Source organism: Mesoplodon bidens (assembly GCF_964165515.1).
Source record: "Mesoplodon bidens genome assembly, chromosome: 11".
NCBI lineage: Eukaryota > Metazoa > Chordata > Mammalia > Artiodactyla > Ziphiidae > Mesoplodon > Mesoplodon bidens.
This window is the reverse complement of record NC_138167.1, coordinates 1,156,310-1,179,377: the sequence shown is the minus strand read 5'-3', so window position 1 is coordinate 1,179,377 and position 23,068 is coordinate 1,156,310. Positions and strand designations below refer to the sequence as shown.

At 64.2% G+C, this 23,068-nt stretch overlaps 2 protein-coding genes across 2 annotated transcripts in view; one reads left to right on the top strand and one right to left on the bottom strand.

The window, feature by feature from the left end:
* The window catches only part of CACNA2D4 (calcium voltage-gated channel auxiliary subunit alpha2delta 4), a gene marked incomplete at its 5' end in the record, with an annotated part of 98,172 nt that overhangs the window by 13,804 nt on the left and 61,300 nt on the right, over positions 1-23,068 (bottom strand). Inside the window, 3 exons of the mRNA XM_081249107.1 lie at positions 17,452-17,532; positions 20,702-20,829; positions 22,763-22,858. Coding sequence (XP_081105233.1) covers positions 17,452-17,532; positions 20,702-20,829; positions 22,763-22,858 — 305 coding nt within the window. The remainder of the gene's footprint in view (positions 1-17,451; positions 17,533-20,701; positions 20,830-22,762; positions 22,859-23,068) is intronic.
* Positions 1,049-13,299, top strand: LRTM2 (leucine rich repeats and transmembrane domains 2). Its single transcript, XM_081249328.1, has 5 exons — positions 1,049-1,399; positions 6,807-7,011; positions 7,468-7,602; positions 9,621-10,223; positions 12,593-13,299. Exons 3-5 carry the CDS (start codon positions 7,536-7,538, stop codon positions 13,027-13,029), a joined length of 1,107 nt encoding a protein of 368 aa, XP_081105454.1. The 5' UTR covers positions 1,049-1,399; positions 6,807-7,011; positions 7,468-7,535; the 3' UTR covers positions 13,030-13,299.

The window sequence follows — 23,068 nt, the reverse complement described above, 5'->3', positions numbered from 1 at the left end:
GGACACACTCTCCTGCAGCTGGGGGACAGGAAGCATGTTTGGGAGCAGGTGAGGTGCATGTGACATGGGCGTGGGGTGGGAGACCGGGCATCCCTGCTGGGTCGAACGGCGGAGCAGACAGAAGAGGGTGTGGGAGCATCCTGAGTCAAGGGGGGTCTCTCAACTCGCACCCAGGGCTGACAGTGGACCCCCCAGAAAGCAGGCGAAATGGAAAAGGGATGCCAGAAACATGCCACGTGTCCGGCTGTCAGGTAGGTTTCAAGAGATGCCAGGAAGGTCACCTCGGGTCCAGGTCTGGCCGGCGGCTCCTCCCCTGACTTGGTCCCTGGCTTCCTTTGCTTTGGATCAACACTTGCCTTCCCTTGGAATATCAGTTTATCCCACTCCTTTGTCCTGATTGGCTGGTAAAGACATCTCTGAGTTCTTGATACCAGTCTCTTCCCATCCGGCCAAGAGCCAGGAGCAGAAGCCCAGGCCGGGGAGGCGGGGCTGGGTTTAGCCCCTCCTCAGGGGTCACCCCAGGGTGCCCCAGGCAACCTGACCCCAGGCCCCCGGCCCGGCCTGCCTGCATTTCCCTCCCCAGATAGCCCCGGTCTGGGGTCACAAGGCTCAGTGACCTCTGCGTGACCGTGTGCCACCGGCTGTGTGGCCTGGGGCCCCTTTCCGAAGGACCACCAGGCAGATGGGCCCCCGTACACCCCTCCAGGTAACCCCTCTGGAATAAGCCGTCCCTTGACAGAGACCCAGATCAGCTTTCCCTTCCTACAGGCAGGGTGGGAGATACTGCCCCTACCTCTGAACAGGATTCAGACCCAGCTTCCTGGGGCCTTTGTCCCCTGGGTCCTGCCCCTGTGTCCCCAAAGGCAAGGGGAGAGGGGACAAAGCCAGAGGGGGCGGCAGCCAGGGCAGGGAGAGCCTGTGGAGGTGGGGAGGGAAAATAGAGGGACCTGGTAAACAGTCCTCCTCCCGCTGGAGTTCATGGCCACGTCTCCCCGAAAGGGGAGCGTTTCAAGGGTGAGTGCCTCCGGTGTGTGTGCGCCCGTGTGCCCGCCTTCCGTGCGCCCGCCTTCCCGTGTGCGCGCCTGTCGCTGTCATCACGGATATTCCCCCGCTGTCACTCCGCTGCTCTCTGCTCCGCACACGCGCTCCCCCTCCCCTCCTGCCCCTCTCCACGGCTCCCGCGTCCCTCCCTCTCCTCCTCGGTGTGTTAATGACCTGGCCAACCGCCGTGGGAGACGGCCTCAGGCGTTCCTCCCCGCCGGGGCTCTGCGTGCCAGGTCCTGCTGGGGGATCAGGCTGGTGCCGCTGAGCTCGCTGTCTTCTTTCTCCAGGAATCCCAGGAGGGGCTCACTGGACGGCTCAGACCACTTGATTCAGGGCGCTCGCTGGGGTGCGGAAGGTGAGTACCGTGCGCTGGGCAGGGGCGCGGGGGGGTGCAGGGGCCAGGATTGGGGCCGAGCCCATCTCCGCTGGGTTCCTTGCCTGCATGGACAGCTGCTTTGCCTCCTGCCTGGGGGCAGTGGCTGGGGCTGGGGCGATGCTCAGGACCAGACCCCTGGGCAGCCAAAGGACACAGGGAACTCTGACCTCCCAGTGCTGGGGACAGGAACTGGGATTCTGCTGGGGAAGGAGGGGAGGAGGCATTGCCAGTGCCGGATGACAGGCCCGGTGGCATAGAAACCCGTCTCTGCAGCATGGGGGGCGCCAGCCAGGAGCCCTGTGCCGCCTGCATGCCCGGCTCAGCAGGCAGCCCCAGGGACTTGGGTGCCAGGGGGAAGGGGGTGCTGGCGACAGGGCCGGCACACAGGACGTCTGTGGGGTGGCAGGCTGGAAGGCTGGCGCCGAGGCGTAGGCAGGGACCAGGGGTGCTGACCGGCCTCTACAGGACGCCCTCAGCGAGGCACGCTGGCCTCTAGCAAGCTGTCCTTGGACAGGGGTGCAGAGGGTCCCCCCAGCTGGACCTGAGTCCCCGGCTCGTATGGGGGGCGTGGCTGGGAGTGGATGCGGGAGAGGAGCCTCGGAGCCCTTCCTCCGGCCCTTCCTCGAGGCTCCAGCTCTGCTTCCAGCCCGCCCGGGCCCGGAGGGGCTGGGGTCCCCCAGCTGCACACCCTCTCTACCTACGAAGAGCTCAGGAAGCCTTGGGGGGCGGGGTGGACTCAGCTTAGGGGTGGGTGGTACACGGCCGGGGCAGGACAACGCAGGACAGAGGCCATCTGACCGGGAGTCCCAACCTCCCCGCTCACTCTCGGGGCCCTTTGTCCTCTCCCTGAGCTGCTGTCCGCCTGTCTGTCTGGGGTGGCTGGTGGGGACACTGGCACCTGGCTGTCAGGCCGCCTGGGGCATTGCCTGGTCTGGCTCAGACTGACACCGGGCAGCTTAGCTAACTGCAGGGCCGGGGGCGGCGCTGAGCGTGTGGAGATGGGCCGGGGAGCGCAGCCGGGAGGGGACCCGCGGCCATGTCCCCCTCCACACCAGCACAGGCTCCATCCAGCTTTGCCAAGAGAGGGAGACCAGGGAAGCCGGCTGGGGGTGCCGGGAGGAGGATGGGGGGGGAGCTTCTTCAGCAACCGATCTGGTTCCTTTGGGGTTTGGCTGGAAGCTGCGCCTGGGACAAGCAAACCCTGCTCCCATTTCCAGCCCCCAACGCTGAGGGGCACGGGGAGGGGAGTGTTTTAGTGCTGGGGTGCCTGGGGAGGCCTCCCCCCTCCTCCTACACAGATCAGGCCTCTCCACCCTGCCTGCCCGGGTCCACCTCCCGAGCCAGGCCCGCGGGCCCAAGAGCAGCTCCTGCGAGGGGTGATGGGGGCTTTTCTGTTCCGCTTCCCAGAGGGTCTGGTTGGGAGTGGGAATGTCTGACAGGGAAGGGGGACGAGGACACGAGGCTGCCGGAAGGCGGGCGTGAGGACGGGGCGCGCGGTCACACATGCACCAGGGGGTTTGTCTGTTCCAAGGACAAATGTAGAGACTTAAAAAAACCAGCTTCCGTGCTGCCTGGGCCGCGCGTGTTACGGGGATGCCAGGCAGGGAAGAGGTGGGAAGGGCCCAGAAGGCCAGACGGGTGGCTGCAGGTGGAGCACGCGGCCTGGACAGCACCCCCAGGGCTCAGTGCGGGCACCCGCTGTCCCCCATCCGCTGTCCGGGTGCCCCTCAGCCCGGCTGGGCGGGTGGGAAGATGCTGCCCTTGAAGCCCCAGGCGTGGCCTCCGTCCCAGCCCTGCCGCTCACTAGCCCGTGACCTTCACCTGCCTGCACAATGGAGGGGCGCACAGGCCTTGTCCCGGGTTGGGGAGCCTTGACCAAAGGGAGATCCCTGGGGAGGGGGTACACGGCAGGCCAGCAAGACGTCCCAGGGGGCAGGAGCCCCAGGTCAAGGCACAGTGGGCGCTGGGGGCTGTGCGGCTTGGACACTGACTTGGGGGGATGGACGTGACCACGCAGCACCAGAGGAAGGGCGTGGACACCAGGCCCGGGTGGGTTTGCTGGAGGTTCCTGGCTGGAGACTGAGGCAGCCCTGCCCGGAGGAGGAGGTGTGGGGTGCAGGAGCACAGAGGGGTCAGGGCTCCCACCCTAACCTGGGCGTCGGCGGGGGTGGGAGGGAGGCAGGCCGCTCCTCCCGGGGGGCAGGGAAGCCGTCCCCGCCCCCGCCCCCCCCCAGTCTCCGGGGGCTGCCGCACCCCATGCGACTCCACAGGAGCCCGTGGGCCCTTCTGCTCCTGCTGCCACCCCCGCGGAGCTCCCAGCCCACCTCCTCACCTCAGCCCGCCCCCCACCCCGCAAGACCCCTGCCTCCCTCTACCCACGGCATCTGTGACGCCCCCCGGGAAGAAGGCTGGCGGGGAGGGGGCGACCCGGCTTGATGAGGGCACCCGCGTCGGGCACAGAGAGGCAGCGGAAGGACAAGGAGAGGCCGGTCGGCGTGAAGCGCTGCTCAAACGCGAGGGTGCAGCCCTCTCCCTGCTCCAGGAGCCTCCACGGGCAGGCGGGTCAGCAGAGCCGGCCTCCAGGCTTTGGAGGCCGCTGGTCGGTAGCTCTGTCGCCAGGCCACTTGGGCCCGAGGCTGCACTCTCCACTGCCTGCCCTTAGGCAAGTTACTACATGTCCCGAGCCTCAGTGTCCCCATCTGCAAAATGGTGTCAACAGTGCTTCTAACCCCAGAGAGCTGTTGCGGGCACTGGGAACCATACACAGGCACTTCCCTGTGGGCATGGTTTCTCCCCGTGCGGAGCCCTCCTGCAGGAGCTGTTACCATCAGCCTCCCCCATCGCCGCCGCCCCCTGCTGCCTGGGCCCCAGCCATCCCCTGCCGTGGCCTCCCGGGAGGTGCCGGGGTCTGCCCTGCCAGGAGAGAAGTGACCTAGCCCAGTGCTTCTCGAACGTGACCAGGTGCGTGAATGGCCTGAGATCTTAAGAGGCGGATCCCGACCCTGTCGGCCTGGGCTGGGTCTGGGAAGCCCCTGGCGAGGCTGGTGCTGATAGTCTGTGGACCACGCCGGTGTAGCAGAGGGCTGGGGCCCAGAGCCCGCAGTTCTATCCTGGGGGCGGGGGGTCACTCGGCCTGCAGCTCCTCAGCCCCATCCTCTATCCTGATTCTCTCAGCAGAGCCCAGCGAAGGAGGCTGGGGACCCCGCTGGGTCCACCCTCCTCTCTGTGTCCCTGTCCCTGGGACTGGGACAGAAATGCCCATAGGCTGTGGGGCTTGGAGCCCTGAGACCGCCACCTCACTCATTTCCGTTGCCCGTTCTCCCACCCGAGTGGGGACTTCCCTCCCAGACAGTGTGAATTTATTCCGCAGTGGCCACGCCTGCCTGAGCCGCTGTGCTCCTAGCATCCTAATGTAGGTCACCCCTTTCCTAACAAGGTAGATGCTTCTGGGGGCCGGAAGGGGTCCTGGGTTGGAGGTGGGCTGGAAGGCAGGGTGCTGGACCCCACAGCGCCTGAGGGGTGCTTCTGTGGTCTCCAGGGGGCGCAGGCTACATCCCCATGGACCTGGGGGGGGCCTTGTTCTTGTCGCGTTTCTCCAGAGATCCCAGGGCGTGGGTCTGAGTGTGGGAAGGGTCCTGGGTTGGGGGCAGCCCTCGGGGGGCTTCTCTAGACCCTGCTTCTAGGCTGGAGGTTCCCCCGTGCATCTGTCTGCCGGGGGCATGCAGGAACTGCGGGAGTGAATAGCCTCTGAGGATGCTGGAGGGCTGCCAGCACGTGCGTGAGTGCACCCGTGTGAGTGTGCGTGTCAGCACGTGCCTGGCTGCATGCTCTCGGGGGGTGTCTGCATCACATGCTCTGTTGAGAGCCTGTGTGTGCACCCCGCTCAGTGCACACACGTGTTTCCCCCCAGGGGCCACTGCTGGGGCACAGTCACCAGGGAGCGGGCCTCCGTCCCTGACCGGCCGTGTGACCAGGCGTGCTGGTCTCCATCTCTGAGCCTGGCTGGCTGCGGACCCGCCTGACACCGTGCAGGCGCTGTGAGCTGCTGACCCGCGGGTCCTCGCTGGCAAGAGGAGTGCGGGACTATTCCAGGGGCCGGGGCCGAGGCTCACAGAGAGGGTGGATGGCGTTCTCAGTGATGGAGGTCTGGGAGGCTGTGTGTGAGTGCAGCCCACGGTGACCGCCATGTGCCGGCTGCTGGCCTGGCACGGGGCCCAGGCACAGAGAAAGAGGCCCAGGCACAGAGAAAGAGACCCAGGTGTGAGACTGGGGGACCAAGAGAGGTCCTGCAGACGCGCTGTAAGCCGCCGCCCCTCCCCGCGGACACAGGGCACTGATGTCTCCCTACGTCTACCCGGGGCTCAGGACCAAGCTCGGAGTCCCCTAGACTGCCTTGCAAGATAACGTGTCCTGATTTCAGCAAATGTTAGACTGACTCTCATGGAGGGCAGTGTGTTCTGGTCATCACCTTTAGAGATAAGGGAACCGAGGCCCAGAGGGTTTCCGTGATTTAAGTTATACAGCGAGGGAGCGGCCGGCAGGGATTCGAACCCAGAGCCCTCCCTGACCTGGGAGTCTGAGCCAGGAGCCCGGGGGACCTGGCCCTGGGAGGGTAGCTGGAAAAGACCCCTCAGCTGCTCTGGGCATCTGCTCCGCCCCCAGCCCAGGGCCCCGGATCCATCCTGCAGGCATGTGGGTCTGCACCCCTCGCCCCATACCTGCCCAGTGTGACTCGCTCTGCAGCCCCTGTGAGGCTGCGAGCCCCCTGGTGGGGGGTGAAGCTCAGAGCGACACACAGGCCCCCCCAGCAGTCCCCCTCCCCAGTAGGCCCCCATCCTGAGCGGGCGCCCTTGCCGGGGCCCAGCTGCGGGCCCCCGGGGCTGCGGGGCTCATGGGCTCATGGGGCCAGGAGGCTGCTTGGCAGTGGTGAGGGGGAGGAGAAGGGAGAGGCGCCCAGTGCCTGAGGGAGACCCTGCTCAGATGCTGAGGTTCCAGCGGCGGCCCCCACCCCTCAGCCCTGCTCTGCTCTGCCACTGGCCCCTCGGGCTCCCAGAATTAAGGCGGCTGTGGGAGGGGAGCGGGAGGCTGCAGCCTGGAGCCCCCAGGGCCAGCGTGGCCACCGAGCAGGGGAGGCTGCTGGCCCATCACTGTCTGTTCGCCACCTGGCGCTGGGCCGGCGGCAGGGGGCCCGCAGTCCCCTTTCCCGCCCCTGTGACGGGCCCCTGGCCACGCCTGGAAGGGAGTGGGACCAGGACAGGGCCTGTGCCGTTGGGCTGGGGCAGGGCAGGTCACCTGGGAAGGGGGAGGCCCCCTCGCCCCTCGGGAAGAGGAGCCGCTCTCTGCGCCGCAGCCTCGCCCTCTCCCTGCCCCTGTCCCCCGACGGCAGCGGCTGCAGCAGAGCCCCTGAGCTGATGAGGTTTATCCCAGACCTGCCAGCGGCGGCGGAAGACAGAGCACGGCCGCTCATCCCCCGGGAGACCGCGGAGGGCAAGCAGGGGGCTTTCCCGTGGCAAGAGCCGGGCCTGGGCCTCACCCGCGAGCCAACGGCCGCCCCTGCACGGGGCCCGGTCTCTGCCTCCTCGGGGGCCATGGTAAGAGCACAGCGGGGCTGGGGGGCCAGCGGGCCCTCGATGATTTCCGCGCCTGGGACGTGGGGGAAGCCCAGAGGCAGAGGAGGCTACGTGGCTCCAAACACGTTTACGAGATCATCCAGGGAGACAAGAAGAGGCGGGGAGAGGCTGGGCGGGAGGTGAGGGGTGCAGGGTCGGTGGACGGCTCCTGCATTGCCCAGCACTGGCCTCAGCACTGTCTCCGGCGTCAGGGCTCCTGGGATGCCCGCCTGCCCCTCCACGCGCCCCCCCGCTGTCGAGGGAGGCTGAGGCTCCTGGCTTCTCGGCCCCCTTGCTCATCTTTTTTCCCCCTGCCCAGGGAATCAGAGCTGAGAAACACAGGAGGGGAGGGTAAAGAGACACTGGGCCCCCTCCCTAACCCGGGGCTGCACCGGCCTGACACCTGCTTCCGCTCAGCTCTCTCTCCCTCTCTCTCAGGACTGACCGAGCGGACAAGGGGCTCCTCTCTCCCTCGAGGTGCCGGGCCTGACAGCCGTGCAGCCACCATGCTGGCCCCGGGCAGCGGCCCCGAGCTGAGGACCTGGTTTGCCCCGCTGTGGAGGCAGATCTCTTGTGAGTGGAGGCGGGGGTCGGCTTAGCGGCGATGCAGGGATGCTCTTCCCAGGCGTCCATGGCCTGGGTCTGGGAAGCAGGGCCCAGTCCCCGCAGCCCTGCCCACGGTGCCGGGGGAAGACCTGCTTCTGAGCTCTGTGGCGGGCGGGTTGGGGGCAGGGGCTCCACAGGCAGCTCTGTCCCCCCAGGGGGGTCTGCTTCTGCCCCCAGGGGCCCCAGCGAGTCCTGCTGCCCTAATGGCAAACCGCCCTCTCCCTGCTCGGCCATCAGCTGGGTGGGCCTGGAGGCCTCTCTTAGGGCTCAGCCCCCATAGCTCCGAGACGGAGGGAACCAGGGGGCTCTGGGGACGTGACACTGGAAGGGACCTTAGGGAGGGGGTCCAGCCCCTCCTCCTGCATACGGGGAAACCGAGGCCGCCCACTCCCCACAAGGGAAGCTTGTGAGCTGTGGGGTGAAGGAAGCCCTGGGAATTCTCTTCACGAGGTGAAGGGTCAAGGCTACAGGGTAAGAGGTAAGAATGGTCTCGAGGGATGTCCCTCGGCCTGGCTCCTGCCCGCGCACGGTCAGCCCTGTGATGCTGATGCCCCAAGACACAAGCGGCCTGAATTATTCACCACGAAGAGCAGCTGATCCCGAGGGACCCAGCTCCCCTTTCAACCTCCTTTTGAATCACTCAGCACCTCGCAACACAGGGCTCTGTTTTCTTGCCACTAGAGCTTTTACGCCAGCCTGAATTTCTCGGGGGTGGGGGGACAGTGACCTGTAGTCATGTTGGTCCTTTTGAGAGGGAGGCTGGATGGGTTGAATGTTTTTCTGGGGAAAGTGAGGTCTGAGGAATTCAGTTGACTTCCAGAAGGCACGGCAGGGGTAGTCTGACAGGCTGACCTGGCCGCAGTCAGCTCAGAGAGCGAGACGGTCAGTGGCCCAGCAGGTGACCTCAGGTGGCCGGAAGGGCTTCCAGTTGGCGTCCATGGCCGTGCCTGTGCTCATTTCCCCCCGAGAACAAAGACGCTCAGGTGTCAGCCTAGCAGGTGCCTCTCAGGAGTCACTGATCCTCCAGGAAAGGGGGGTACAGTCCCACCCTGTTCCTTCAGGGTCAGCAGACCCCTACTAGACACGGACTCAGGACCGTCCCCTCCAGACCCCTGGTCAGGGCGGCTGCTGCCCCGCCAGCTGGGGCTGAGCGTCCAGCACCCCTCGGCTGCGGCCTTTCCTCCCGGCCCGGTGGGACCTTCCCTTCCCCTTCCACAGGGACACCCTGGGGGACCGTCGGGGGCTTTGCAGTCACTCTTAGAAGGGTGGGCCACGGAACGAGCTGCCCTGCGGGACTGTTCTCTGAGCACCCGTCCCCCTGCAGCCCTGCCACAGGGGCCCTGGGCAAAACATGGGACCGTGAAAGGAATGCTGTCAATAGATCTGTCCTGTGGAAATTGGGGACAGGAGCCCAGGCTAAGGGCAAGGCGGCTGTAGAGTGAGGACAGATGTGGGACTTGCCCTGGGCCCACAACTTTCGGGGCTCGCGCCCCAGCGTCCTCCACGTGGATGTGGAACTCGGCATCTCACCCCGCCGTCTCCACAGCGGTCTCTGGGGTCTGGTCTCCCTCGTCACCCTGAGTCGCTGGCCCACCTTGAACATGGGACTCATGCAGACCGGGGGCGGGGGTGGTGGCGGTGCAGAGGGGAAGGAAGCAGAGCCATTTTCTCTGGACAGAATCCTTCCAGGGCAGCGGCCCTGGGAAAGGAACATGGGGCGGCCCCTCTGACACCCTCATATCCTCTGTCGCGTCAGCGTCTGTGGTGTCGGGGCCGTGTGGGGACCCCGGCCGCCCGGGGGTGTCCGTCCACGTGGACGTGCTGCGGGGGGTTAGCTGTGTTTCTACGTGGTCAGGAAGCGCTAAGGCACCGCGCGTGGTTGCACCAAAGGGGATCGTGCAAGGCCGCGTGATGGGAGGCGGATGGGAGGGGAGGGCAGTGGGAGCGGCGACCCGCAGTCCTGCCACGCCCCGTCTGTCCCCCAGGGCTCACCTGCTGGATTGCCCTGTGCACGGCGGAGGCCGCCCCCGCCTGCCCCTTGACCTGCACGTGCGACGGCCACGGCCTGCAGGTGGACTTGCAGGTGGACTGCAGCGGCCGGGGCCTCGCCGCGCTGCCCGTGGACCTGCCGGCCGCCGCCCGCAGCCTGCTGCTCGTGAACAACAGGCTGAGCTCCCTGCCCGCTGGGGCCTTCGCCGGCCTGTCGGGCCTGCAGCGGCTGGACCTCTCCAACAACTTCCTGGACGGGCTGCCGCGTGCCGCCTTTGGGGAGCTGGCCAACCTGACGGAGCTGCAGCTGCGCAACAACAGCCTCCGCGCCCTGGACCCCGAGCTGCTGCGGCCACTGCCGCGCCTGCGCCACCTCGACCTGTCCCTCAACGGCCTGGCCCGGCTCCCGCCCGGCCTCTTTGACGGGCTCTCCGCCCTGCGCTCCCTGTTCCTGCGCGCCAACCGCCTGCAGAGCCTGGACCGGCGGACCTTCGAGCCCCTGGCCAGCCTGCAGCTGCTGCAGGTGGGGGACAACCCCTGGGAGTGCGACTGCCACCTGCGGGACTTCAAGCACTGGCTAGAGTGGTTCTCTTACCGAGGTGAGCGCGGGTCAGGTCGGGCAGGAGTGGGCCCAGCCTGGCCACGGGCGGGCAGAGCGGCTCCGCGCCCCCTCCTTCCCACCCCCTCCGCTCCCAGCCGCCTTTCTCTGCCCCGTCTCCTCAGGCTGACTCTCTGTAACTGGCTCTCCCTTCTGTAGGTGTCAGGATGGACTTAAACACACAGTGTCATTGTCCCCTGCCTCTAGGCTTCCCTGGCCCGGGAGGAGGAGGGATAAAACCACCCTCGCCCCTCTGAATAATGCAGCCACCTCTCAAGTACCCACAGCGTTGGGAGGGTGGAATAGAGTTCAAATCCACAAATGCAGTCACGTTTCCTTTTTGACGATGATCTCAACTCCTCCTCCCTAGAAGTTCTGTTATCAAAGCTTTTACTAAGAAGCCAAATGCTCCCCCTTTCGGTGACCCGGGAAAGTTCTAGAATGACCTTCAAAATGATGAAATGAAATGGACAACGAGGGCAGAGAAGCCTACTGGCTAAAGGCGCCAGATCTGGGTTTGCCTCGTGGCTCTGCCATTTACTAGCTGTGTGACCTAGAGAGAGTTGACTGACCTCTCTGTGGCTGTACCCTCGTCTGTGAAATGGGGCCAACAACAATATCTATCTCAGAGAATCACTGTGCGGATTAGGTAGGTAACGCGTGGAAAGCGTCTGGAAAAGTACTCAGCATAAAGTGAGTCTGCAATACAACTTACTCATTTATATGTCCCCTGGCTGGTGGAAGTCATAATATTAACCGGGCTTAATTCGACACAATTTGGTGTCCAGCACGAGGTCGGGCTCCATGAATATTTGCTGAATGAGTGAATCGATGTGAAGAGAACGCTAATGCTTCCGTCAAAGTCTTACTCCTTTTGTTTCATAGTGTTTCCACAATTTAATTATTTGCATAATATTCTCACGTGTTAGTAAATTAAAAACATTTTACAAACGATAAAGTGCCATAAAATGTTAGTCACTGTGATAATTTCTCCCGTTTTTGTGAGAGGAGAAATAATAACACTTGCATGGTTTCCAGTTTCCAAATATCTTACCATGTACATGACCTACTTGAACCCTAACTGCAGCTGAGATGGCCATTCTTATTGACAGCCTAGAAAATCGAGACTCTTAAGCAATTAAATAAGTAAAGTGATTTGCACAAGATGACCTGGCCGGGAGGGAGTCAGCCTCAGGTTTTTGGAGCAGGGAGGTAGGGTGGCTGCATCTCCACGACCAGCCCCCGCCCGTCCAAAGGCCCTGGACACAGTTCACAGGATGTAAGCCTTGGACGGGGGTCTGGAGAGCCAGACCAATGTGTGATCTGGAGGGGACGTCCTTGCCCCTCCAGTCATCGGTCATCGGGAGCTAAGGGTACGGAGGGGGAATGTACATTTTAGGAACTTTTCACTAGTAGAGTTATTTTCTGCCATGCACTCCTCCAAAAAGACCCAGACCAAACCAGAACAAAAAACCTGGGCTCTTTTCCTCAGCACCCGGGAAAGACTGATGTCTATTGTGTGAGGAGACTGCGGCGACGGGGCTGCAGGAGCCCAAGCACTTCCCTGGGGGCGGCGCCTGCGTCTAGATCTCGGGCTGCCAGAAGAGGCCCAAAGGGGGGCGTCTGGGCGGCTCCTTCTCCTCTCGCCCCACCTGTGCTGGGCACCCTCCCCGCCCAGGCTGCGGGGTGAGCCTGCACTGGCCGCACGCCCTCCTCTGCCCTCGGGGGTCCTCAGGGTGCCCTCCAAGGTGCCACTGCGCTCACGGGTGCTGTGGCTGGGCTGCTGAGGGGCCACCACTGCCCTCAAGGAGGAAACTGCTGTCCCTGGGCCCCCCTCTCCCTCTGCCAAGGAGGAGCCTTAGGAACCACGGTCCCGCCCGCCTGGAACAGCAGGGCCGAGGCTCTGACTTCTGTCCTTTGTGTGGGTGGGAGGGGCGCGGGGGAGCAGTCGCCGGGGAGAGCAGAGCTGGGGGTCATGGACGGCGGTCAGTGGAGAGGTCAGTTAGGAGAGGCACGGGCTGCCGCCTGGCAGGGCTCCTGGCCCCCCTTTCCTGAGCACCCGGTGGCCAGCTTGACTCTGGGAGGTGGGAGAGGTGGGAATGTTTGCTTCTCTGTCAAATGGGAGCAGGGACACTGTCCATCTTCTGGGGCTTCTGCGCGGGTTAAACGCCGTGACACGTGCACCCGCCTCCCTGTCACTGGGCGCCGTACGCCAGTCCCCCTAACCTCTCCCCTTCCTCTCCTGTCGCTGTGACCCCAGGATTGATAGTGCTGCGGATGGAAACTAGGCCTCCCGGGCCTCCGTGTGGGGACCTGGGGCTGGGGGAGCGAGTGCCGGCCTCAGCGCCCCTTTTCTCTCTCCTGATGCAGGGGGGCGCCTGGATCAGCTGGCCTGCACCCTGCCCAAGGAGCTGAGGGGGAAGGACATGCGCGTGGTCCCCATGGAGATGTTCAACTACTGCTCCCAGCTGGAGGACCAGAATAGCTCAGCCGGGCTGGAGGTCCCCGGGCCACCCTGCACCAAGGTCAGCCCGGAGCCTCCCAAGCCCGAGCCCGAGCCCAGCACCGCCTGCCCCCAGAAGCAGAGGCCGCGGCCCGTGAGCGTGCGGCGGGCCATCGGCACCGTGATCATCGCCGGGGTGCTGTGCGGTGTGGTCTGCGTCATGATGGTGGCGGCCGCCGCCTACGGCTGCATCTATGCCTCCCTCATGGCCAGGTACCACCGGGAGCTCAAGAAGCGCCAGCCCCTGATGGGTGAGCCGGAGGGTGAGCACGAGGACCAGAAGCAGATCTCCTCTGTGGCCTGAGAGCCCAGCGCAGGGGCCGGGGAGCACGCCAGCCCTCCGTCTCCCGTCCCCTTTCTACCTTCCTCCCAGCCTGCCAGCGAACGGGCCGTGTCTCCACGGACTCCGGAGCGTCCGGAAGATATCAGTACGCTGACGCTCCTCTCTGGACCACCAGCGCTCTGGACCGTGGGCAGAAAAGACGTGTGTGCGAGCAAAGGCTCCTGGACCCAGCGCCCCCGTGCCCCTGCGGCTCCCAGTGCGGTCACAGCCGGTGACGCCCCCCACCTCTGGCTCGATCCACCTTATCTGCATCTAGGGGGTGCGGGGCCGGTTTCTGCGACTCTCTTCTAAGCCAGGAAGATGTTGGGCCCAGCTTCCGATGGCTGGTACCACTGTGCATTCAGACCAGACCAGCCACCTGGACCAGCACTTGGCAACCCAGCACCACGCCCTCGCCAGAGCCATCTGTCCCTGGATCACCAACCACCCAGCTCCGGGTCACGAATCATTCCCACTCAAGCTCGGCGTCACACACACAGTCACGTAGGGACAGAGGTCGTGGGGCCTCGGGCAGCAGAGCCAGGCGTCCCCCGTGGCCTCAGCCCTTGGGCCACACAACCTCCTGCAGCGGGTGGGGAGAAACCCAAACCCACGGTACACGGATCCCTTCCAGATCCTCTCAAGAGGCCAAGGTGGTGCTGCCGGATGAGACTGCCCGTCACCATGGCAACCCGCTCACACCTCTCCTGCTGGGATTTCCAGGGACGCCTGCCCAGAGGCCTGGAAGCTGCAGCGTGTGTGGATGGTGGCCTCCCGAGAGCCCGGCCACGCACCACCGGACTCATCCTCAGCGCTGCCGAAGTACGTCCCCGCCAGGCCCCGTGGGGACCCACACCACTCCCGCCCCCACCGCCTGCGGCCCGAGAACGGCAGCTCTGCACCTCCCACTGCCGTGCCCCACACTCAGCACCTCTGGGCCCGTGAGCCAGGGGACTGGCTCATCCTCTGCGACCCTCCTGCCAGCATATACCAAACAGACCCCGGGAGCAGGGAAAGGACCCCCCGTTCTGCTCAGAGGTCTCAGTAATGGGGTCCTTTTCCCAGCGTTCTGTGAGCTCAGTCTGGCTTCCCAGAGTCCTCGTGGCACCTGGACTGAGGCCCAAACCAGAGCCAGGGCCCAGGGGCCCATCTGCTCGTTCCCTGCAGCACCCCCCAAAGGGACAGAGGCTGGGGGTGGGCGTGGGCGGGGGCAGTGCAGGGTGGGGGTCAGCGGTCCCCTTTCCGAGGTCTGCCCTCCTGGGGAGTGTGATCCCGGTGAGTCCTGGGCCTCTCGCTCTGCAGGGCATCAGCCTCCCCGCCGCTTATGGAGGGTCAGGGGCCAGCAGGCCAGTTTCTGGCTCTGCGACGGCCGCGAGTCTAGGGAGTGGCCCTGGGGAGGCCGTCAGAACGTGGTTCTGAGGCAGGACAAGGATAGAGGGGGCCGGGTGCAGGCCGCCCACTGGGCTGGCCTGCAGTCTTCCTTCTTTTGGGGTGCCAGCCGACACCAGACCTGGGGATTTTCTAAAGGGAGTCAGGGAAGGCTGGACGTTGTCAGTGGTGGTGTCTTCAGCCTAAGACAGAAGATTTTTAAAGGCAAAATTATATTTCTGGTTTGTTGTTTCAGATGACCAATAAAGACTGTATTTTCCTATGTACTTCCTGGTTTCCTTGGGCGGGAGGGGACGCAGGAGCCAGGAGCCGGGATGGTGGCTTCTGCCCGCTGACCTCCCCAGATGGGTGCACAGGGTGTCCCCAGGCCCCTAAGGAGGACGGCAGCTCCCGCCCGAGGCCTGGCCTTGGGGCGCCCCTGGGAGGGCAGCGGGGGAGCACGGACCCCCGGGCCTGCTCCCAGCCCCGCTGCGAGCGAGGCTGCCCTGTGGTCAAGGGCAGACGGCCACTGGGTAGGAGGTGTGCCTTGGCCCTGGGGACCCTCCTGCTGCCTGCCGGGAGGGGCGGCTCCCCGAGAGCTGTTTAGGGGACTAGGTTTCACCAGCCTTGGAGGGGTGTGGCTGGGTTTGCAGGACGAGCCCCATTTAATGTCCTGTGCTTTTGAGGCTGATGTACAGACGACCCCTCCCCAGGGCTCCGCAGGTGCACATCAGAATTGGGGACCAGAGGGCTGGGGCGGGGCTGGGGGAGGAGTGAGCGACAGCAAGGCCTCCGGCTGTTCGCCCACCTGCGGCCCGTGGCCCACCTCCCCTGACTGGCCGGGCCTGGGCTACACGCGTCACAGTCTTCAGACCAAGACGGGATTCTCTTCTAGCCAGGAGCCCTCCCTTGGGTGACACCCCAGTGAGCCAGGAGCGAACCCCGGGGAGAAGGGAACCAGCAGGTCCCTGTTCCAGGAGTTCGGCCGGACCCCTTCCTGGGCGGGGGTAAGTGGGGAGAGGTGCCCTCCTGTGGCCCTGACTGGTACAGCAGAGCTGGGAGAGCAGGCCCCATGGGGGCAGGGGACCGCCTGCACAGCCTGCACAGGTGTGGGTAACACGCAGACGCACCGTTCTGAGCGCGCCCCGCCGTCTGAAGGCCGGGCCGTGCGCATGCAGGCGGAACTCCAAGGAGAGGAGCCCTCAGGCAGCTCCAGACAGCAGGCCCTCTGCACAAAGGCTGCTGGGCTGGGGAAACACACCTGCAGGTTATGGCACCACCATGACACTTGGCACTCTTTCCCAAGCCGGGCCTGGAGGGCACGGAGACTTGAAAGTGGATCCTGATCAAAACAGTAGATTCCTAGAAATTCTGCATGAACCGTTGAGAAGTACCTGCTTAGAGGTTGAACGCCGCCCCCTCATCCATCTGCCTGGCCCTTGGCTGTCCCCCAGCCACCCTTCCTCCTTCTCCCCAGCCCAGGGCACGAACATTGAACGTGCGGCCTGTCCGTCACAGAACACACAAGGAAAGGAACTGCCGCCACAGCACACACAGGCTAGCTGGTCCAGGGTCAGGGAGGCTGAGCCACAGGCTGGGAAGAGGCAATTACAAACGGAGGCTGGAAAAAAGATAACTGAAGCGTAACGGTCTCCAGTGCCTCATCCCTGTCCTATGACATCCGTGCCCCCGAGCGCCAGAGCGATTGTCTGCAGTGAGTTAAACCAGAGGCACCCCGACACGGTTTCCATGGCAACCCCTCCTGGCTCTAATGCAGCGCTGAGTTAAAAATGATGTCAAGTAATTGGAGAGTGCAGGCGAGCGCAGCCAGCAGGCGGATCCCGCGTGCCTTCTATCTGCTGGGCTTTCGGGTGTGCGGGAGCTGAGAAGGCCACATCACGGAGGGAGCAGGGGCTACGGGACAGTCTTTAGAGTCTGGGATTAGCAGGCCAGGCGAAGGACAGAAAGGTGGCTGGGAAGGCACGGGTCCCTCCAAAGCGCCCGGCGGCGCAGCCTCAGGACCCCTGTGACACACGTGTTTCCAAACGAGGCTCCGAGCAACCAGAACAAGCCCTTCCCTCCCTCCTCCATCCCAGCGTGGACGGCCGTGCCCTTGCTGGTGCGGGTGGACAAAGGGGCAGCTTGCCTGCTGGGCCGCTCCTCCCTGCCCTTTGCCCTGCACTCAGCCTGGGGGAGGAGACACGAGGGCCCTGCTCGCCTGCCCCTGGCACCTGCGGGGTCCCCCACAATGCAGGCGCCCGACCCCAGTGCCCAGGATAGCTGAGAGCTGTGAGGACCTCACAGCTTCTCAGAACACGGTGGGGTCTGAGACACGGAGACCGAGGGTAGGATCCTCAGGGCTCTCAGACGAGTGGGCAGGGGTGCCAAGGCCCTTCCTTCTTAGGCTCCAAAAAGCTACAAAGCCAGGGCAGCTCGTGATGCTCCCCGGGTACTCTCATGGCTTCTGTGGCCAATTGCAACAAAGGGTCGTGATCCTGGGCCTTCAAGAGAGGCAATCTGAGCTTAAATTCTAGCTTCATTGACTATTAGCTGTGGGACTTTGGGCAAATAACATTTCTGGGCCTCAGTTTCCTCATCTGTAAAATGAAGCCAAACCAGGTCACCCCTGGGCTGGATGAGAACGTGCACGGGAGCACTTGACTCACGTACGGGCTCGGACTTTAGGGTCTGAGTCACAAGCCCACTCCTCCCCTCAGTGGGCAGTGGAGGCGGAAGCGACACGAAGAGGGTGGGAAGGAGGTCTGGGCAGTCTCTGTCCTGTGTGACCTTGAGCAGATCTCTCAACCTCTCTGGGCTTCAGTTTACTGCATGAATTCTGTTAGATCTAAGGCCTCACGGCTGTATAAACACAATGGCTCAGGAAGACTCCGCCTCCCCTCAGCCCCACATTTCATCTGGGAAGACATATAGACCGTGGCCCCGCAAACCACGCGCGGCGCTGCCTCCGTCGCCTGTGCCTCGTTCTCGACGCGGACTCACAACTGCCCGGCCTCACAGCCCAGGGGCAGCTCCTACCTGCAGCGATGGCTGTCCTGTTGTCCATGGTCACGGCTACAGCTGTGCTCACGGTCACCACCATCGGCTTGCCTGTATTTTCTGGGGGAAAAATTGTCCAGTCACTTTTTCCGCACCTGAGGAGCCGGGGTGGTGGCGTGGGCTGGGAAGCCCCAGTAAACAGCAGGCTAGGACGTTCCCTGAGCGAGCGAGGGGCTGCCCGGGAGGCTGCCTGCCGCCACCACCTCGGGTCTCTGCGGAGCGCCTCGTGCTTGCCTCTTATGTGCCGGGTGCCGCCCACCTCTCCATGCAGCTCCGAAGCTGCCAGGTCAGTGTGTGGTGGCCCCTGGCCGCCTGGACAGCGCCGCACCATCGGGTCCCTGACACTGCGGGCCGCTCTGTCACAGGGTCGCAAAGCTGTCTGCATGCAGCTGCCCCACTGGAGCTCGGGGACCCCGCGGGGACCCACCCAGGAGACTCGCGTGGCATCAAGGGGCCCTTTCGAGCAGGGGACGGGCTGCGCTCCCGGACGCAGTGCTGGCTGACCCTGTGTTGTCCTTCATCAGTTACATGAGTCAAGGTGACAATGACAGCCCCTTTGGGAAGCCGGACGCCAGGGCTGCAATGGGCACAGAAGGCTGGCTGGCATCTGACACATCTGAGGTGCCCTGTGAATCCTGGTGGCTTGCATGCCACTGCCCGGCTGGTCGCTGCACGTCTGGGACACAGCCAGGCTCCGGGACCTGCCTGGAGGTACCTCCCCACCTCTTAGGAGAGCCAGGCCGCCAGGCGCAGAATTCAGGTGGCAGCTTCAGCTCTGCATCAGCACAGAGCTTTCTGGCTTTGAGAGGTGCGGACGAGTACATGCCCGCGGCTTCTGGATTCTACAGCCCTGGAAAAGGCACTCTTGTCTACGGATCAAGGGCGTCACTAAAAACCCCGAGAAAGGGGGCACAGCTCTGCCATGTGCTCACTTGTTAGAATGTCTTTACATCAAACGTTGCTTGAAACCGACAGGTCGTGAGACTCTTAACAGTGTCAGTCGTAGTGAAACTTAAATCTACCACTGGTTTCTCCTATCTGCTGTTTTGCCAGGATTACCCATCCCACCTCGCTGGAACCAAGTATCTCACAGAAATCAGAAATTACTGTGATTCTAGGAACTGACACAACGTAAGGTCGTCCTTGGCTCTAGGAACTGGCCATGACGAGGACACAAGAGACCAGAACAGCCGCAGAAGCTGGCTTCCCTGCCTTGCTTCTAGAAATGTCTGGACGATCCTGATGGGGCCACCCCCGCACCATTCCCGGCCGCAAGCTGCTTTCAGGACAGACCCATTGTGTGTGCTCCACGGGCTCAGAGGAAACACCCAAGCGAAGGTGTGGGGTGCCAATGACGCGGCCTCTGGGGACCTCAGGGATCTCAGGGCCTGGGTCACCGGGCACCCGGGTGGATGAGCCGGCTACCAGGTGGTAGGGGGGCAGGCCCAGGGGCTGGCCCAGGAAGCAGGGCTGTGGATGCAGGGGCACCAGGCCTGAGCCGCCGGGGCTTCGCCGGGACTCTGCTCTGTGCTGGCAGGTTTCTCAGCACCGACTGCAAAAGGCAGCTCCGTGTGGGCAGAGCTCGCCCACCGGGCCCAGGCAGAGGGCTGCAGTCAGCCTGGGCGGGTGGGGCCCTCCGCTCACCCTGCAGCCACCCCTCCACCTCCTCAGGGGTACCCCCCCCATTAAAACTGTCGGTTTCTCCCTTTGGGGGAGGATGGGAGTGTGCAGGGCCCCCTGCCCGGTGGTCCCCAGCCGCCCCTCCTCATCTCACTCTCTGTTCCCGCCCACCACCCTCCTGCCCCTGCCCCAGAGAGCTCCCCGGCAGCCAGCAGGCTCATCCCGGTGACACTGTGGGCAGGAGGGAGCCCGTCACCGTGGGGGAGGGCAGGGCCTCACCCCAGAAGCCCCGGGACCCCGTGGGACCCTCCTGTTCCGGGTGGCGCCGGAGGGGGAGCTGCCTCTGTGGCTCCGGTGCCAGTGCGGGAAGGGGCCCCTCACGGGCGCGCCCTGGAGTCACAGCGCCTTACACACAGTGAAGTGCGGAGAGACGCCCGGCGTGCCCCCGGCTGTGTGGCCCGGGCCAGTCACGGCGCGTGGAAAAGCGTTCTGTAAAGCACGTCAGTGACACGCCGGGCGGAGGGTGCCGAGGAAAGGCATCCAGAGGGCAGGTGCTGCCTGCAGCTGCGAGCGGGACCCCGGGGCCTGGGCCTCCCCAGCCGGCAGCTCAGCTCGGGGAGGTGCCCGTCGGGCGGCGTGAGGGTGGTTTTGGTGGCGGCGGTGGCAGGAGGCTATTGGCGGGCGGGCGGCCTGGAGGGAGGACGAGGCCTCATCCCAAGTCGGCTCCCGGCCGCCCTCTTCTCCGTGTCTCCACTCCTCACCCCCGGCCTTGGCTCGCTCGGCCAGGACGCCGAGGATACTTGCAGGCCCCCTCACCCCACGGCGCTGAGGGCAGGACCCCCAGACGTGACTCTTGGACCCTCTCTGGGCCGTGGTCACTTCACTGCGAATTGAGAGGATGAGGCTTTGCAGCTCCAAGGTCCTTTCTGTCCTAAACGCCGTGCGGCTTTCTTGGCGCTCTGTTAAAGCCACTTACCGTTTCCTGTTTGGGTTATTTCTCAGAGTGGGGGCCGGGCTGGGAGTTGGGGGCTCCAGCTCTGAGCCCCCCTGGCCCTTGGACTAGCAGGCCTGTGCTGGCTGGGTGCCTGAGGCCCAATCAGCCATCATCTCTCGCCCTGCAGCCCCCAGAGGCCTGGCAGCCGGGAGGCGCCCCGTTATTACCAGGAGCTGCCGGGGAGCAGGCCAGGGCTCCGCCAGCCTCCCGGGATATAGTCTGTTCCAGGCAGTACAGCAGCCCCCCGCGGAATAAAGTCTGTTCGTTTCATGGTTTGAGCAACTCTCAGAAACACTCAGATGTATGGAAATACAAGACTCTCCAGAGACCAACTGTCCCAATGTCCTCCTACGCGGAATTTGGGCTAGAATCCAGCTCTGCCTGACTTTCAGGTCAAACACCTTTCCTTTGTTACGGCTGAACTTTCGAACTGCATCGTTGATTGCCGGCCAGGGAATGAAATGATCCACCCAGGGAGCAGGTGGAGGCCAGCGGGGTGAGGGGACACCGAGGTCTGGACGTTCGGTCCTGTATCTCGTTGCGGTTTCCCACCCCAGGCGCGGCGGGAGGAGGGATGCCCTGGCCCCCCGCCCTGGAACTTGGGGTATAGATTACCTGGTCCCTCTGCCGAGTAGAGGTTGAAGACCATGCTGCCCGGAGGCTGCTCGGCGGCCTGGCGGTACCACAGAGGGAAGTGGTCCAGGGTGAACATGCTGGCCTCGTCCGCCAGCGTCAGGAACCTCCTGCAGGGAGAAGGGCCTGTCACCTCCCCTGGGTCAGGGAGCGCGGTCGTCCCTATCTCCTCGCTCCTACGAGGTCCTCTTGGCTGGGCCAGGGGGGCGACTCCCCTCTGCCTCGGGGGGGTTGCAGAAGAAAAGATTAGCCCCTGAATGGGTGTCGCCCCAGAGGATGCTCCCCAGCAATTCCTGCCTTTTCCAGAATCAAATGCTGGTGCACCTTAGGGCACATCGTAGGAAGAGTGGAGGGCCTGTGTGATGGAAGAGCCTTTCCACCTCTCCGTATACGCCTTGCCTGCAGGGTTTATTTCTCTGGGGTACAGCCTAATTTCTCTTTGGCAAGCTGATTAGCATGTCTGCAGGAGGGAACTGGATAGTCCTAGAGGGTCATAAATTCCCCCAAATGGTTACTGTAACAGCTGCTGCCACAGGCAGTAGAGTCTTCTTTTGGGGGGGGCAGCTCTACCTTGCTAATTCTGGTTTTGCACTGCTGGGTTCAGCCCGTGGACAGAAGGGAGTGTTGGCCCAGAGCAGGCTGGGAGGGAAGCAGGGAGAATCTGGTAGTGGTTAAAAGCGTGACTGTGGATAACCTGCAGGTGGATAACTGAGGTTTGATTCTGGGCATGCTTGGCTCAGGGCTCTCAGAAGCCCACCTGCCTGGCTGCACCGTCCTGGGCTGCAGTGACGCCAGGGGCCAGGCAAGGGGAGCCCCCTGGAGCCGTGCAGTGCATGCGCGGCCGTTCGTGGGGCTGGTTCGTGACTCAGGAGGGTCTGTCTGTACCGACTTCCCTCCTACGTTCTTGGAAGCCTTTTGGAGAGGGTGCAGGGGTATCCGAGACCCTCCCCTCACACTGCCCGGTGTGGTCCCCGGTCCAACCTGGGCCACAGGAAGATGTGGATGTGCGTTTTTCCTACTGGGGGAGGAAGTTTAAGGGGATGAGGGTGGTGAGCTTGGGGAGGAAAGTTCCCAGGTGGCTCGAGGCCTTCGGGCGAGTCTGCAGTTCTCCCACTGGATCTGGTCCACCTGGGTCACCTGTCGTGTCTCTAACCGGCAGAGGAAGGGCTGGCCAGGCAGGATGCTTCCTGGGTTTCCACCTCTCAGGGAGGGAGTGGGGAGGCGGAGTGCCACTTAATGCCTCTTCCTAGAAGCCTCTGCTTCCTGGAAATGGCAGGTTTGTCTTGGAGCCCGTGAGGAAGACCCCCCGGATGGCGCCCTCTTGGGGCCGTGGGTGGGTGGGAGGCGAGGACACTGGAGTCAGGTCTGCGCAGGAGACCTCTTGGCTATTCCCCCCAGGTGGCCGGCGGGCCCACCTACTTGAGTCTCGTGGTCTGCAGAGTGGCAGGTGGCTTCGCTCCCCTGTCCACAGCATGCTCCCCCGGGCACCCCCTTTGCTGCAGTGCCAGGTGGGACACCCTGGTGGGCTGGTCCCCAGTGGCTCTGCTGGGAGTGGGGCTTCTCAGCCTCAGCACTGCTGACGTTTTGGGCCCGGCAACCGCTGGGGGCCATCCGGTGCACTGCAGGCTGTGCAGCAGCATCCCTGGCCTCTACCCACTGGATGCCAGTAGCAACCCCCTGCCCTCCCCCAGTTGTGACGTCCAGACTGTCTCCAGGGTGGGGGGCAGAATCACCCCCATCTGAGAATTTCGGGCTTGGGGGAGGGGAAAGTTGTCGACAAAGGACGGGCACGGCCGGAAGATTCAGCCCATTGCTCAGAGATCTGTCCCGGCGGGAAGACTGCATCTGCTTCCCCTCTTGGGAGTGAATGGGGATGAGCGCAGGATGGGACCAAGCCTGGCTGGAAGGGGTGCTTCTCTGGCTGTCCCAGTCTGTAAACCCGAACCCTTCCTCCCCCCGTACTCTTGGAGTCCAGCACAGGTCTGCCCGCAAACCACAGGGGCACCCCAGGGACCCCGCTCCCTGGCCTCCGGCAGTACTCACTTGTCAGAGACCTTCTCGGAGCCCACGAACAGGCTGCTTCTGAGGAGGCCGGCCCGGGTGCCCAGGAAGGCCATGTCCACCACATGCTTGGACTCACTGCGGGCAGACAGAGGAGAAGTCATCACCGCGGGCCCGGGGAGGAGGGATGGGGGGACCGGAAGGACCTGCAGGCCTCTCCCAGCGCCGGGCCCCCCGACTGGGGTGGGGTGGGGCAGGTGGGTTGGACTCTCGGGGGGATGCTGCACGCTGGCCGTCCGCTGTGAGCAGCCCTGGGCTGCACCTGCCCTCGCTCGTGGGTCCCCTGGG